Raw genomic sequence first — 16,271 nt, 5'->3', positions numbered from 1 at the left:
CTACAATTCATCATTCCAAATCTCTTCAATATATCAAGGGATCTGAATCTATGAATCCATGAAGATCTAAATCAACCTTTCCATATTTGAGACCATAATTAAGGGTACCTTGAAGGTACCTCATTATATGCTTCACGGCAACAAGATGTATCTCCTTGGGCTCACACATAAACTGACTCAAAACATTCACAGCATAACAGATATCTGGTTTGGTGTTGACCAAGTACATCAAAGATCCAATCATCTGCCTGTAGAGAGTTGGATCTACTAACTGAGAATCTATTGTTGCTTCCTTCAATTTATGAAGATTTGTTTCCATAGGAGATGACATAGATCTACAATTCATCATTCCAAATCTCTTCAATATATCAAGGGTGTACTTCCCTTGATTCAGAATAATTCCATCTGATTTCTGCCAGACTTCTAATCCAAGGAAGTAGTGCAATAGACCTAAGTCCTTCATGTCAAACTCTGAGGCTAGATCTTTCTTACACTGATCAATAACGTGATCCATTCCTGTGATCAATAGATCATCAACATATAATATTAATATTAACATATCACCTTTGATTTTCTTGAAGTAGAGATTTGGGTTTGCATCATTTTTCGAGAAACCTAATCCCATGAGTTAACTATCAATTCTTTCATACCAAGCTCTGGGAGCCTACTTAAATCCATACAGGGCTTTCTTCAATTTACACACATGTGACTCTGCATTGTGGATCTCGAATCCTTTAGGTTGCTCTAAGTAGACCTCTTCTTCAATAGTCCCATTTAAGAATGCAGTTTTTACATCCATTTGATGGACTTTCCATCCTTTGGTTGTTGCAATGGCTAGAACTGCTCTAACTGAGGTATAGTGAGCAACTGGTGCAAAAGTTTCTTCATAATCAATTCCCTCCTTTTGTGAAAATCCTCTGGCTACAAATCTTGCTTTGTATTTTTCTATACTACCATCTGCAGCATGCTTGATTTTGCATAGCCACTTGGAAGAAACAACAGATTTCTCTTTTGGCCTAGGTACTATCTCCCACAAATCATTTTTCAAGATGGATTGATACTCCTCTGTCATGGCATCCTTCCATACTTGGTGCTGGAGAGCTTCTGTAACATTAGCAGGTTCTGATTTGATGAATTCACTCATCAAAGCTACATAACTAGAGAATCTATTAGGTCTTTTACTCTCTCTAAAAGTCCCTGACGAAGCTGCATAAGTCTTTGCTTCTTTCATTGTCTTAGTAGCCCAAAGTGGTCTCTTCTTAGGATTTTCCAATGATGTGATTTGTTCTTCATTTCTATCTTCCTCAGGGTACTCCCTCTAAATCTCAGGGGCAGGATCCTCTTCTAGGTCTATGGGGGAAGTTTGAATTTCTGACTCAATAGAATTTCTAGCTCTTTTAAAAGCTGTCTTCCTAAAAAATTACATCTCTGCTTAGTTCAATCTGTCTCTGACCAGGGACATATATTCTATAAGCTTTGGAGGTTTCACTATAGCCTACAAAAATACCTTTTCTCCCAGAAGGTTCTAGCTTAGTTCTTTTCTCTTTGGGCACATGAATGTAGACAGGACAACCAAATATCCTCAAGTGACTGATGTCTAGTTTTACACCAGTGAAAGCTTCTTCAGGAGTTTTGTCATCAATATGGGAGCGAGGACATCTGTTATGTATGTAAATAGCAGTATTAGAGGCTTCTGCCCAAAGTGATGTTTCTATGTTTTGATCAAGTAACATTGCCCTAGCAGCTTCTACAATGGTTCTATTTTTCCTTTCAGCAACCCCGTTTTGTTGAGGGTTGTAGGGTATAGTGAACTCTCCCTTAATCCCAACATTTTTACAAAATTCTTTAAAAATATCTTATGTGTATTCTCTCCCATTGTCTGTCCTTAATGTTATAACTTTCCTCCCATAAGAGTTTTTTGTAAGGGATTTGAATTCCTTAAACCTTCTAAGGATCTCCTCAAATTCTTTACATTTGAGGAAATAGATCCAGGTCTTTCTAGAGTAGTCATCAACAAAAATTACATAATATAAGAAACCCCCTAAAGAAGGTACATACATGGGTCCACATAAATCTGAGTGGACTAATTCTAATACATCATTTGTTTTACTAGAACTACTTTGGAGAGACCCTTTTGTGTTTTTCCCTAAGGCACACCCCTTGCATGCCCCTGAATGATATTATTTGAGTTTGGGTAAACCTGTGACTAGTTTTTCCATAGAAGATAGGGCACGGAAATGGAGGTGTCATAATCTCCTATGCCATATTTCATTAGAGTCTGCAATTTCATGAATTAGGGCAAGATTTGGCTCAGTACATAATTTATATAGATATCCTTGTCTATAACCTATGGTTTAACCCTTCTTAATAGTAGAGTTCTTTGGCCATGCCAACACTTTACTATCCATGAAGGTAACCCTATATCCATTGTCTTCAAGTGCAGATATGGAAACCAAGTTCCTCTTGATACCTGGTACAAACAATACTCCAGTGAGTTGAATAGAGATACCAGACTTCAATTTGATGATTGATGATACATGTTCCAACACCTCTAATTGGATGTGTAGAGTCATCTCCAATTGTCACTTCCTCATCAGTTTCTTCTACCATGGAGTCTAAAAGTTGCCTGAACCCAGTGATGTGTCTTGATGATCCACTATCTATAACCCAAGTGTTGGATTTATATGATACTTGGTTTGAAAGTGCAAAGTAGAATACATATTTCTCGGATTCATGCTTTGTCTTAGACTTTCCTACTTTGGCAAATGATGCTTGTTGCTTTGTTCTATTAGGACATCTGACTACATAGTGCCCATGCTGATCGCATCTGAAACATTGGATTTGTGAAACATCTTTCTTGGATGAACCCTTCCCATGGTGGCTTTTCCTCTTCTTGAAGTGCTTCTTCTTTCCTTTCTTGTGAGAATTAGCATTCAAGACATGGAGATCTTCATCTAGGTTCTTCTGATTGAATCCTTTCTTTGTCTGTCTCGATTCCTCTTGAAGGCAGTTTGATCTTAGCTGGTCAAACTTTGGAAATTTAGACCTTGCACTAATGCCTTGAACAAATGTCTCCCAAGAATTTGGTAGACCATCTAAGGCAATAAGTGTTAGCTCCTTACTTTCAATCTGGTATCCAAGTGTTGATCGCTGATCCCTTAGTGCAGATATTCTCATAAAGTATGCGTTGATAGATTCTCCTTTGTTCATACTTATATGATTGATTTCTCTCTTTACAGCCAAGGTCCTGCTGGAATTATTTATTTCGTATGTGCTTTCAAGTGACTTAAACATATGATATGCACTCTCATGTTTTGTCAAGATTGGCACGATATGATCTCTAACTCCATCAGCTATGATTTTCATGGCCTTTTCATTTCCTTAAATCCATGTTGTCTTCTCGGGATCATTCTCCGGTTCTGCTTTACTTTCTTTCACAAATGACTCAACTTTATTCTCTTTTAATATCATCATAATCCTGAACTTCCATGATGAGAAGTTATTTCCTCCTTCTAGCCTATCTTCGAATCTGATTACACTCACCAAAGAGGAATGTGATGTACTTAGATTTAAATCTGAATATCTCAAGTTCGATCGCTGCTTGGATCCTCCTTAACCTGGCTCTGATACCATGTAAATGCAGATTGTACTCCTCTCAGATTTGATAGTTGATAGATTGTAATTAATATTTCTGAATATAAGTGATTTATAATTCTAATGAAGACTGTGTTTTGCAGGTCCAAACAAGGCTGAGAATGTTCGATTTTAATTTCTCAATATTGCCTTATCGGGTCCGCATATATACTTGTATCGAGGGGGCATATCTTGAGTGGACATGTCTCCACAAAGTGGAGGCATGTCCGCTCAAGACGTGCCTCCTCATCGATGGCACTTAAATAGTATTATGAATACCATTTTATGAATGGTCACTTACTATTAGTTAAGTAGTCACTAACATATGTTTAATATGCCGATAAGAAAGGTATTCAACGTATATACAATGTAAGCAAAGTTGATCGATCATTACTCGATCGATAATGAAATCAATATGATATTAATTCATGCAGATTGAAAGCATTCTTTATTCGATCATGATAATTAATAGTGAGGTGGTAAACTGATATATTTCATTGTTGATTCTTTATCTATTGATGCCATAATTTTAACAATATTCTCAAAAATAACTCTAAAAACTTGATCCCTACGACCTTTCCAAATAATAATCTCACAAGGTGTGCAACAGCTAGGAACATGATTATACAAATATGGCAATAAATCATGCTCATTAAGATGAGTGAGTATGAAATCACTCCATTGCCTATAGTTCCCCCTCTCCAAAATAAAAGAAAAACCCATTATGATAAATCCTAAAAATCAGAGATATGCCAACACATAATCACAATGAGACTATCCAAATGAAAAAAAAACCTGATTTGCAGAAAAAATTAGGTGGGGCTCGGATGGTAATATCTTATGTTGGTGGGTGCCCGCACCAACAAGCAAGTCAACAATTCATAAAATAACCACTGAGTCACCACCACAAGGCACAATTTTCTACGCACTCAAGGATAATGCGTTCCTCCCACATGAGCCTATGCTCACACAAACAATGCAGGTTGTGGGATATTTAAAAAGTAAATAATATTGCTACACACACAATGTGGGACAAGTACCCCACCAATGAACCGTTGTGCACGAGCCCAAACGTTTCTAGATGAACGGGAAAGCAGAACTCCAACACAGCAAAAGTAGCAAATATTTTGTTGAAACCAAACATTTCTGGATGAACGGGAAAGCAAAACCCTAACATGGCAAAAGGAGCAAATATTTTGTTGAAACTTTAGCTATTCTAAAGTCTCAAATATATTTGCCAATAAGGAGCCTCGCAGCTACAACAAAGGAGGAAACCTACCTACAACAAGGTTGAATCGGCTCACAACAAAGATATTGCCTAATCAAGCCATCAAATTGCCGCCTATAATGTGTGAGTGAAATTTGACAACAAAATGTGTTTGGTAATAAAGCCAGCCAAGACAAAGACAATTGCCACTGCAGATATACTTGCGCTACTGCCACAGAATACGCCTAGCAATCAAGCAACCAATGGTCTACAACAAAAATACAAGGAAATCCACCAATAAATCTCTGCTAAGCAGAAAAAACAATGCAAGTCACAGCTACAATAATAAAGGCCGATACAGAGAATAAAGAGCTAGTCCGTTTGCAATGAATAATTGCCAAATTTCGACACAAATACCTATGCACTTAGGAAATATTAAATTATGAACACTGATAACTAAGTGGAACTTAAGCATAATGAATAAGTATTAATTTACTCCAACATTTCCTCCAACTTAGCTGCAAACTTTTTTGGCATGTAAAAATAAATTAAAAAAAAAAAGAAGGGGGCTTTTTTAGCTTATATAGGGCTAACTGTGGTATGGTTGCCTACAAAAAAAACATTGATATTAGTTTGAATGATTTGGACCTATTTAAAAGGAAAAATAAGTGTTTTGTTGTGGGAATGGCTACTTGTCCCCTCGATGATTGGGGAACGTTGTTGACATCATAGCTTTATCAAGAACATTCAGCCATCGCCATAGTGTCCCTATGTTTCTAGGATGACTAGGGCAAAAAAAAGCAAGGACAATGGGGAGATGTTCCCAAAGCATCCACGTGTTCCCAAAATGTCCCTGGTACAACTAGGACGAAAAAAATCATAGGGATGCATCCTTGAGGAACACTAATTTATATTACACGTGGAAAATCAACATGGTTTATAATAATCACTTTTAGGGTTAGTTAGGGTTATTTTTAATTTTCCTTTTTTAATTTTAAAAAAAACATTTTTGGGACCTAGCAAATTCACCTAGGATCCTACAGATTCAGTCCACGTATGTTTGAACATATCCAAGCTGAATCCATGAGATAGGATTCTAGACGAACCCTAGCTAGACATGGACAGGAATCAGCAACTAATCTAGACAAGTCTTGATCTGACCAAGGCTCTAGATGTACCAATATCATGGGGCACAAACAAGGTGAATGATTGTTTCAAAGAAGAAAGATTGATTAGTTGGCTGATTTTTTGTCATATTAGATAAGTAGGCTTTGTAATTAGAGAAAGAGAAATTATTTGGGATATTGTCACAAAGTTTGAAAAACAAGCCTCTTTTTTGTGGTATATGGTGAAACAACATTTGAATGGGCTCAACCTTGGGAAACTATTTCAAGTAGCATTTGGGCTCAACCTTGGGAATAGTATATCTAGAGGTATAGTGGAGAAAATCAGACCCAAATAAAAGTTTTGGAGACTTTTAAATGCTGTACTATTAATGAGTTGAACCTGAACCTATAGGTAAGTCACAACCGGTCTCTAGCCTTGTACTACGCTGGCATCATGTGACATCCTCCTCCCCATATCCATCATCCAAAAGGATTGAATCTGACCATCATTGACAGCAGATTTCTTTGAGTAGAAAACTTTCTTTTCCTAGAGTAGGTTGGTAGAGGCTTCTTGTTCTCAAAGAGGCTTTTACACCTGTAGCCTAGCCATCAGCTGAAAGCTTCTTCTTTGCTTTAGGATGGAATGTATTTTAGATTTCCAAAACAACAAATGACATCTAAAGAGTCCTTTAAAGCTGTAATATCTATTACAAATGAGATTTTACGAAGTTGCTGTCTGAGAAATTTATGCAAAAGATCGAGAATGTTAGAGACATTTCCTAGAGGTAGAAGCTTTTGTGACAGCAATATATCTTGGAGAGAATTTAAAAGAGTAATGATGGGGTCGATTTGTATAGATAAAATAAGAAGGTCATCCTCCTCTGCTAACATGGATCCAATTTTTCATTAATGCTATCATATGTTAGTTGTTGTAGGATTTAATTAAAATGGTTTGATGTTGTTGAACAGCTTCGAAATGAAGATCAATGGCATAACATTGCCAGCTTAGAAACTATACAACATCTAATGTTGTGAAGGTTGGAACAAGATGTCAAGGAGATGGAAAGAGCATGGAAAGTGCCCATTTGTTTATAAAGGGGCAACTAATATACAAAGGAATCTCTAACCCTAGGTTATGTTGGAGCTTTGTAATGATTGTTAGGAAACCAATCCATATGAACCATTATGAGGAATTTTGCTATAAGAGAATAATTTATGTTTAGGACTTTGATGGTAACAATTTGGTGCATCACTCTTATGAATGAGTGCAAACCATTCAAGATAACTCCGTGCCATTTTACAAACCAATTGAGAGAGTTGGTGCCACCTAGAAAGCAAGAAATTTTGTGGTGGTTTTAGTTTCCACATCATACCATGGTGCCAAATGGATGTCTTATGATCAAAGCCATTTGTGATTTGCCACTCAGGTTGTTTCTTAAGCCCTCCTCTTATTATTAAGCATCAAATCGTTGTGAACATTGTCCAAGTATTTATTTTCCCTATGTTGTCAATGCATATGTGCACATCACAAGGAGCTTTAGAAGAAAGGTCCACATTAAGCACAATGATGTCTTTTGTATTAGGAAAATGTTAGTGTGTAGCTGTAAATGCTTTGGTGGTAAACATGTGATCACACTTCAAGATTTGAACTGCATGCACGATTTATAATCTAGTGTGGATATTCCACTATGTGGATCCTCACAACAGATCATATTTTTCCCTAATGTCATTTGATTGCATGCTGTTGCACCTAATGGAGAAATAAGGTATAAATTCCTCAAATCCCCTTCGTTCTTACATGTTTTTCTTGCCTAAATCAATGTTTACAAGTACTTCTAGCCTAAAACAGCAATGCCCTATTACAGAACTCTCTGATGCTCTCACACACTCCCTAAATCTCGGCTACACTCTCAAGCCTCGGACCATCACAATAGGTTCCTACAACCAATTTTTTTTATAATATATAGAAAAATTCCCCATTGAATGAAATCTCTTGGAGGTTTTGTAATAAGAACAGTTACAAATGAGTCCACCAAGGAAGCTAAAGCATCACAGAAACTGACAGGATTCTGTTGGACACATTGTGGAGATATCAACCTTGCAGACCCTGTCTCTGTTGTTTCGATGACATGTTTGACCATGGTCAAACAAGCTCTACTCATGCAGTTCCAGAAAGGGACAATTTAAAACACTGCCAAACTAATAAGACATGTTTAACCATAATTGAACCTATTGGTTCTTCTTTTTCTTCTCCCAAGACCAATTCCTTTGTGCGATCAGATCCTTCAACTGTTCTTCCCCATTTTCTAACAAACAACTTTGCAACTCAACTTATAAGTTATATGTCATTTTCTCTAGAGTGAGCCTTGAAAATGTGTTAGGCGTAAGGATTAACTTTAATGTGACATAAGTAAATACACCAGCCCGCTTGACTAAATTGTCTATTCCAATTTTGAATCATACCTTCCCAATTAGAAGGCCTTTTGTCCCCCAAAGCCAGCAACTCACTAAATGACATATGACTCCCACCTTGATTCTTGAATACAACTAGGTTTTTCATGGCCTAGCCTTTTCCAACCGATCATCAATTTTGCCACATGCCCTCTATTTGCCCCAGTTTCTGATTATTAATAGAACTAGAAACAAATTTCAACAGTTTGTGCACTTTCTAATAAGAGAGAGAGAAATCTTGCCACCAGCATTGATCAACCTTCCACTTTTTGGTTCCCTTACCAAGGAAATTCTCAAGCTTGCCTCATAAGCTAAGTTACCGATTTGGGTACGGATACGGATACGGCTACGGCTACGGCTACAGATTCACGAGTATGGCAAAAAAAAAATTCCTTGGGTACAGGTACGGGTACGTCATCACATATATATAAAGTATTATAATATTAATATTATAATGCTATTTCATATATATTATAATATATATAAAATAGTATTATATTAATATTATAATATATATAAAATAGTATTATAATATTATTTTAATACTATTTTATATATAAAATAATATTATATAAAATAGTATTAATATTATATGTATGAATTTTCAAAAAATAAAAATAATAAATAAATAAAGAACCTTAGCGTATACAAAAACATAAGTGAATACTAAACATTATTAAACACAAGCGAATACTAAAAATTATTAAACATAAGCGGATACCCAAAATTGCAAGAATGGCCGGTAATACTAAATATTTTTAAACATAAGCGAATACCCACATACGAACGAACGCAGAGAAGACGGACGAACGAACAAACGCAGGGAAAAGAATAGATGAACAGATGCAGAGAAGACAGACGGATGGATGAACAGAAGGTTTAGAACAGTTTTTTAAAGATAGACGAATTTAGATCGATTCTAGGCTGGACCAGTCCTGAATTCGGAACTGTAACGAACTCGTCCTCGATTTTGGCCTCAAGCTGCCAAATCCGGTAACATGAAGGATGAATTCCTTCCTCTGTCATAACACTGTATAAGTTGTCCCTTCTACAGTAAATTAGTTCTCTCTGCTACATGTATGAGCTTCCAAATGCTACATGACATACATCAAGAGAAACCACATTTGTAGTAATTTCATTAAAAAAATGCTCATTCACACCAAATGTAACTTGCATTGTTTGGTGATACACAATTCTCATGCTTTCCTTACTCAACGCAAACTATATGAAGGGGGATGTAGATATGTTTTACGTCCTAATTTCTTTATTAACTCCTTGGAAAGAAAATTAGCCTAAGAACAAGTATAGAACGGAGCATTCACCTTTGTCTTCTTCACTTGAATTTTTATGTGAAAAAATTTGATGTTCTCATATTTCTCTTCCTCTTCTTTGCCATCCAAGAAAACCTTTTTTTTTGAGAGATGTGCAAACAAGAATTTGACATCAAAGCTACATTCCAGCTCTTGGACTGTAAAAGAAGTCATAAACCTCTGTTTGTTCTTCTTAGGCTTGTTCTTTAATGGTGCAACTCTGAGTGTAGATTTCAATGTGTTTCATTTGCCTGACCATCCATGTCACACTATAGATAATGGTTGTTTAATTAATAGTAGTAGCAGCCCCAAGCTTCCACTCTTGCATTTGCCTTTGGAATTTGAAGCACCTCATGTCCTTGTGCCTTGAAGAAAAAAATGAGCCTCTTAAATATATATCTTAATAAAATGAGCATAGGAGCATATTGCATCTATATCCTTGGGCTTTAAAAGCAACATGCAACTCCTTCGATGGATACAAAGACTACCTGTGTATTTAATTTGATTATCTCTAGTACATCCTTATCCATTTGGATAGCCATTCTATGAAATCTAGTAGCGTATTCTTAAGAACGTCATCCTCGTTGTTTCTTGTAATGCTAACTTACCGAGTATGCCCTTAAGGCCTCCCGCACTAGTACCAAGCATGTCTGGGTACAAGTTCACCCGGGGATACACCTGGGTACGCCCAAGTTACATACCAAGCATACCTAGGCATATGCCCAAAGGTGCTGAGCACAAAAAGGTAACAAAAAAACGACTTTTTTTTTGCATCCAAAACACCCTAAAAGCATCATTTTGCCCAATTCAAAAATCATTTCTCTCTTCACTCTCTCTTTAGTCATTTTCTCTAAAAGATAAATTCAGGGCATAACCCCCGAACCCCCACTTCCAGCTCGCAGGGGAACAAAACGTTCCCCCAAACCTCCTCTATCATTGGGTTTTTCTCACATCTAACACCTTGTGCAGCTGATTGTTGTTGCCCCTCAAACCCATTAGGGTCTCCACATCCAAACCCCCACTAATTATTGGGATCTCTTGTCCTATAAGAAATTTGATTATAATGAGGGTCTAGGACCTATAAGAAATTTGATTACAATGAGGGGGTCTGGGAGTGGAGACCAAAATCAAGAACTTAGACAACTAAAATTATCACTATTAAATGCCGATTAATAAAGGTATATGCTAAATATTTAACTATTGATTGGCATTTAATATTTATCTTTATCACTATCATTTTGGCATTTGGAATTGATCGATGATGAAGTATCATACTATCAAATGTATTTAGTTTTACAATTCTGTATATTTCTTTAATTTTTTATTTCTTTTTGTGTGTGCGTGTGTATGCGTACCGTACCCAAGGGAAAAAATTGCTATACCGACGTACCCATATCTCGTATCCAAACTCGTTCTTGTACCCATACAGGCAACTTAGTTGTAATGTTATCAGTAAATAGACTTCTCTTCTTGATGACAAATAAGATTGAATTGTTTTGATTAGCTTTTGAAATTCATCCCAAGAACAAAAAGAGTGTTGACTTTCTTAAAATATCTTTCAGACCATTTAAGAGTATCCTTGCTCAATCTTAATTGAGCAAAACAAGTTCTTGTTACTTGCTAATATGCTGTATGTTGAAATATAACTCAAGTTGTGGCAGCCAATGGTCAAGCTTCTCCACGTCTACCTTTTCTCCATACATAGGTATATTATCTTTTCTTTAGCTTTGAAAATAGGGATTGCAAAATAACTTCTTTTTTATCATGGGAATGCATCTTCTCACAAGAAAACAGCTGCTCCTTAGCTTTGGATTTCTCAAGGGATACCTGGGCTACTTTCTTCATGAGTGTCATTATAATTTTTTCTAGCTTCACCATAGATCTTCAAATGCTTGCCATATCTTCTAGCTTGAGAGATCTTTCATCATCCCCAACAGGTGTTCCATCATCATGTGTCATGCTTCTTACTCCTTATCTACAATCTCTGGATTCTATCTCTGGTTCCAAAGGAAGTAAATCCAAGCTTAAACTTAGACTAGCTGCTCGACCAATGGACATAAACCTAGAAACTAATCACCCAAGCAAATAATCACACAAAGTCCAAGAAAATCCAGCGCTAATATCAATCTGACCTGTAATCTAGGGTGGATTTTCCACTACATAAACCACCACAACATATCCTATTCTTCCTTAATGTAACTTGATTGCATAAATTCTGTCCCTAATGCAAAAATAAGGTGAAGCAGTCCCCATAGTTGAATCTTAAGAAGAAAACAAACTTTTTTAAGTGTGTCGATACAAGCAATGAGCATAAACAACACTGAGAAAGACAATGTAGCAGCAATTTGACTTAGATAAAACCAAAATGAGGAAGAAATCCTGAAAAGTGCGGTGTTCCTCCTAAAGTCACTATCTCTTGATCTACTATAATGGTTTTCTTGCCTACACCAAGGTTTACAAGGACTTCTTTGTGTATACAACAACAATGCCCTACCATACAACTCTTCAAAGCCCTCATGCACTCTTCAAACCTTGGATACGCTTTCATAAAAATAAAGAAAAAATAAACAAATTATAGGCTGCCAACAACAGGGCTTACAATAAATTTTCTAAAACAACAATAAGAAAAAATCCCCCATACAATAAACTCTCTTGTAAGTTTTATGATAAGACTTACAAAGGAGTCAAAGCAAGAAGTTCAAGCATCATAGAAACGGAAAAGAATCTTTTAGACATGTTTTGGATGTCTCAGACCTTGTAGACCCTGTCTCTGTCATTTATGTAACATGTTCATCCATGGCCAAACCTGCTCTGCTTGCATAGTATTGACTACTGTCAAACATGCCAATTTTTGTCTTTTCTTCTGTTGGGCCCAGTTCCCTTGTGCAATCAAATCCTTCAGTTACTTATTCACTGTGTTTTCTGATAAACAACTTCTACAACTCAATTTCTGCGTCATTTTCTCCCTAATGAGCCTTCAAAGTGTGCTAGGCATAAAGATTGGTTTCAATCAATAAGAACATAAGTGAATACGATGGCCCACAAAACTACCTTAACTCATTCGATTTTGTATCACATCTTCTCAATTGAAAGACATTTGGGAATTCACTAGATGAGATAGACCTTTCCAAAAGCCTTCCATTGTACATGTGCCCTGAAGCGAGCAAAGGAAATTCTGTTTTGTATGCTACTTCATAGTCCAAGATGGGAAGGACATCACATGATTGATCCAATGATGTGAACTTCCTCACGTATACTGCCAAAAACTGTTCCATTGATTGGATTCAAGGCAGAATCTTTAGGTGCTCATTGACCCATACATAGGATTTCTTTTGGTGATGCTTAAGAAAGCTGAGAGGGGAAACCAAGCTAGCTTAGTATAGATAAGCTAACAATCATATCATATATGCTTAGCTGTAACTTCTTATGATCTTTTAGGACAGCCAATTGAGCAGTGTGCACCAATTTCAGCTTTGGAAAAGTAATAAAGACCATGACAGTTACAGTTGGTTAGGCTATGATATTTTCCTGCAAGTTTCAGAACCAGTTCAAGAGCTAATTTCCTATTTGAATTTCATGGAATTCTTATATTTTTTGTTCAAAAAGGAACAAATTTAAGAAAAAGGATAGTTCAATTCATTTAGTGATAAGACAAAATCTTGTGAGACTAATTTCTGTCAGCATTTGCAGTGCAATTACAATCCTACAGAGTCCACAATTTTGAAAATATAGAGATGCACATTTTTTATCAATGTAAGTGTCCTCAGTGATTATAACCCTCTTGATAATTTAGAGTGTATGTTGGCATAGTGGTATAATGTTTAGGTTAAGTATGAGAAATAAAAAATTAACACAGACATAACACAAAAAAATGAGTGTGGATCTTACATGTAAACTGTACAACGAATGGAGGATTTTCATGTACTCACCTCATCATAAAGATATGGAAACTGATAACCAAATTTCTTAGCTTCTTCAGCCATAAAATCTGGGCCATCCTGTTATGAACAGGCAAATTTCATTAGAATTCAGCAGAACATGGATAACTCCACCCACAACTAATCTCTTTCACTTTCCTTCCTCTTCTGATTTCAAATTCTTATTGAAAAATAAGGTTTGACCGATTTATCTAGCCTCAAGAAACAAAGTGGAAATACACAGCCTACCTCAGGGTGAGTGACAGTAGAATTAGAAGATATTGCCACAACAGCAAGCCCCTTCTGTACCGTATCAAGATTGTCACGTCTCTCTCATGACCAATTCCATTGAAAATAAGAAAACAACAAAATAATGGTGTAACCAATAGTGAAAACTGGGTCTGCTCTGAAAGTCAAAATTACTTACAGACATGTAGTCATTTGCAAGTTTGACAATGTCTTTCTTCAAGTGTACAACAAAAGGACAGTGGTTACAGATAAACATAACCTGCGATAATTCAGACTCATCACTGACCATTCACTCATTTTAACTGAAGCAAAGAGGGAAAGAGAATTCCCGATAGAGCCAAACACAATACCAGCAGTGCCGGATGGCCTTGAAAATCATCCAACTTCCAGACTTTACCGGTCAATGGCTCTGGAAGCTGCAAAAACAAATTCACACCAGACGGATACTAACAAAATTGAAACTTGATCCAAACAACAGAATTAAAAAATGGGCAGGTTGCAAAATTTCTGAAAAATAAAAAAGAATGAAAACGATGCCACTAACCTGAAATTCTGGGGCTTTGGATGAGAGAAGAAAAGGCTTGGACTCCATGTTACAGAATACTGTAATGTAATTTTGGGCACAAGCTTTGAAGCGTTGGAGTATAAATTTTATGAGGACAGTTCCAGATTGCACTGATCTTATAAAAATACTTCTCTACACGAAATCTACGGTGTTCGTTAGAAAAAACAGGGTAGGCGGATTAATTGAGTGTTTATAAATAAAAAATATATTCAAAAATTATTCAAACAGATACATTAAAATTGCTGTTAAATTTGGCAGAAATATTTACAAATCAAAATATCAGTTAAAAGCTCAAATAAATGGACACCTGTAAGCTCTGGATTCGTTTCAGAGAGTTGGGAGTGCATACCAAAGGATTTGGAGTGAAGGTTTTTGACATTTAGTTGATAGTTCAAATAAAATAGGTGCAAGACTTTTAAATTTGATCGTATTTATTAAATAATTAAAAAATTAAATATAATATTTTTAAATTTTTTAATTAATTTATAAATATAATTAAAGGTACATTTTAAGACATTTTGTTAGGTTAAATGATTATGCATGTAGACATTTTGTTTAAGTCAGGTGCATCTTAGGTTACCTTAGATGGTATATACTTTCTAGAATAGAAGGGTTTTAACATTTAGCTAAACTAATTTTATTTTGGGAGAGGGAAAAGTGTGAGATAATCAATATTTCATTATCATGATTTTGACATGATGTTAAGTATCACCATAATTTTGTGGTTGAGTTTATCGATGGTATTCTTTATTTTAAGGAATAGAAAGTTTTTATCATTTAGCTAAGATAAACTTTCTTGGGAAAGAACAATATGACACTATCAATAAGAAATTCTATTTTTGTGATTTTGACATCATGTTTAATATTCACAATAATTTTGTGGTTGTGATAAGCATAGTGGTGTTTGCTTTAAGTGATAGTAAAAGAAACAAACTTTTCATAAATTTTAATTTTGGTTAGTTCAACAAGAGATATAATGTGTCAAGTTTTTGCCAATAGTATTACGATATGTATTTAGAGTTAGGATTGGGTGGGATTAGCCGTGTGATGTTGTAATCATTTGATGAGAGTGCATAATTTGGAAGTGAGTATGTACTAGCTTGACTCACAATGTTAGTAATATCTAATATGAGGTGATGAAAATGTCATGCCCACTTTTTAACCATGTGAATATGAAACAACACTAACAATTTTTTTTTTAACTTGAACACAAATAATGTAATATTTCAATGGATATGCAATTCCCAAAATGTACACACTTAATAAATGCAACTAAACATAAATGAGTTACACCATAGTTTACAATTTTTACAAATTTCTTTTTAACCACAACAAAATACATTGTACACTTCGAGCAACACTAGCAAATAACAAGTTACCATTTCAAATAGGATTAATTGATAAACATTAACTTAATGCTTTCTTTAGTTCCCAACACATTATACCTCTTTCTTTCTTACCCAAGTTTCTCTTGCATTCCATCATGATGTGATCGCTCACCCTCTGATACCTGCACCTGCAAGATGTCTATTTGTCTATATATTCAAACACAAGATAAGAGGGAAGTTAGATACATGATTATCATGAATCATTACTTTGACTCGATCAATTTACAACAATTGTTTACTAATTTGTATAGATGAATAGAGAATTTATAAGATTGTGAAGGAGTGGTGAGATCAATCAAAACTTAGACATGCAAGACCTAAGGGCCAGACCTAGTGTCTCGGAGGCTCATCACAGATGGTCTTGCCTACGTGAAAGCTCAGAGACTTCGTAGTTCACAAAACAGTTTAAAATCCATCTGTTAAGAAGGTAAAGAGTGGGTATGCA

At 35.7% G+C, this 16,271-nt stretch overlaps 1 protein-coding gene across 3 annotated transcripts in view; it reads right to left on the bottom strand.

Moving 5' to 3' along the window:
* LOC131027988 (uncharacterized) overlaps positions 1-14,839 on the bottom strand; it is a 56,549-nt gene extending 41,710 nt beyond the window's left edge. The window contains exons 1-6 of one of the 3 annotated variants that reach the window (XM_057958092.1): positions 14,746-14,839; positions 14,418-14,581; positions 14,224-14,289; positions 14,052-14,132; positions 13,874-13,954; positions 13,637-13,705 (exon numbers count right to left, since the gene is read on the bottom strand). In XM_057958092.1, the coding sequence (XP_057814075.1) occupies positions 13,637-13,705; positions 13,874-13,954; positions 14,052-14,132; positions 14,224-14,289; positions 14,418-14,465 (345 nt within the window). In that variant the 5' untranslated portion in view covers positions 14,466-14,581; positions 14,746-14,839. The remainder of the gene's footprint in view (positions 1-13,636; positions 13,706-13,873; positions 13,955-14,051; positions 14,133-14,223; positions 14,290-14,417; positions 14,582-14,745) is intronic. The other 2 variants (XM_057958090.2, XM_057958091.1) reach the window with 2 other exon arrangements.
* Between the last annotated feature and the right edge of the window lie 1,432 nt (positions 14,840-16,271).

The sequence above is a fragment of the Cryptomeria japonica genome, chromosome 5 (assembly GCF_030272615.1).
Source record: "Cryptomeria japonica chromosome 5, Sugi_1.0, whole genome shotgun sequence".
Taxonomy (NCBI): Eukaryota; Viridiplantae; Streptophyta; class Pinopsida; order Cupressales; family Cupressaceae; genus Cryptomeria; species Cryptomeria japonica.
The sequence above is the reverse complement of the archived record's forward strand: the minus strand, read 5'-3'. Positions and strand labels throughout refer to the sequence as shown.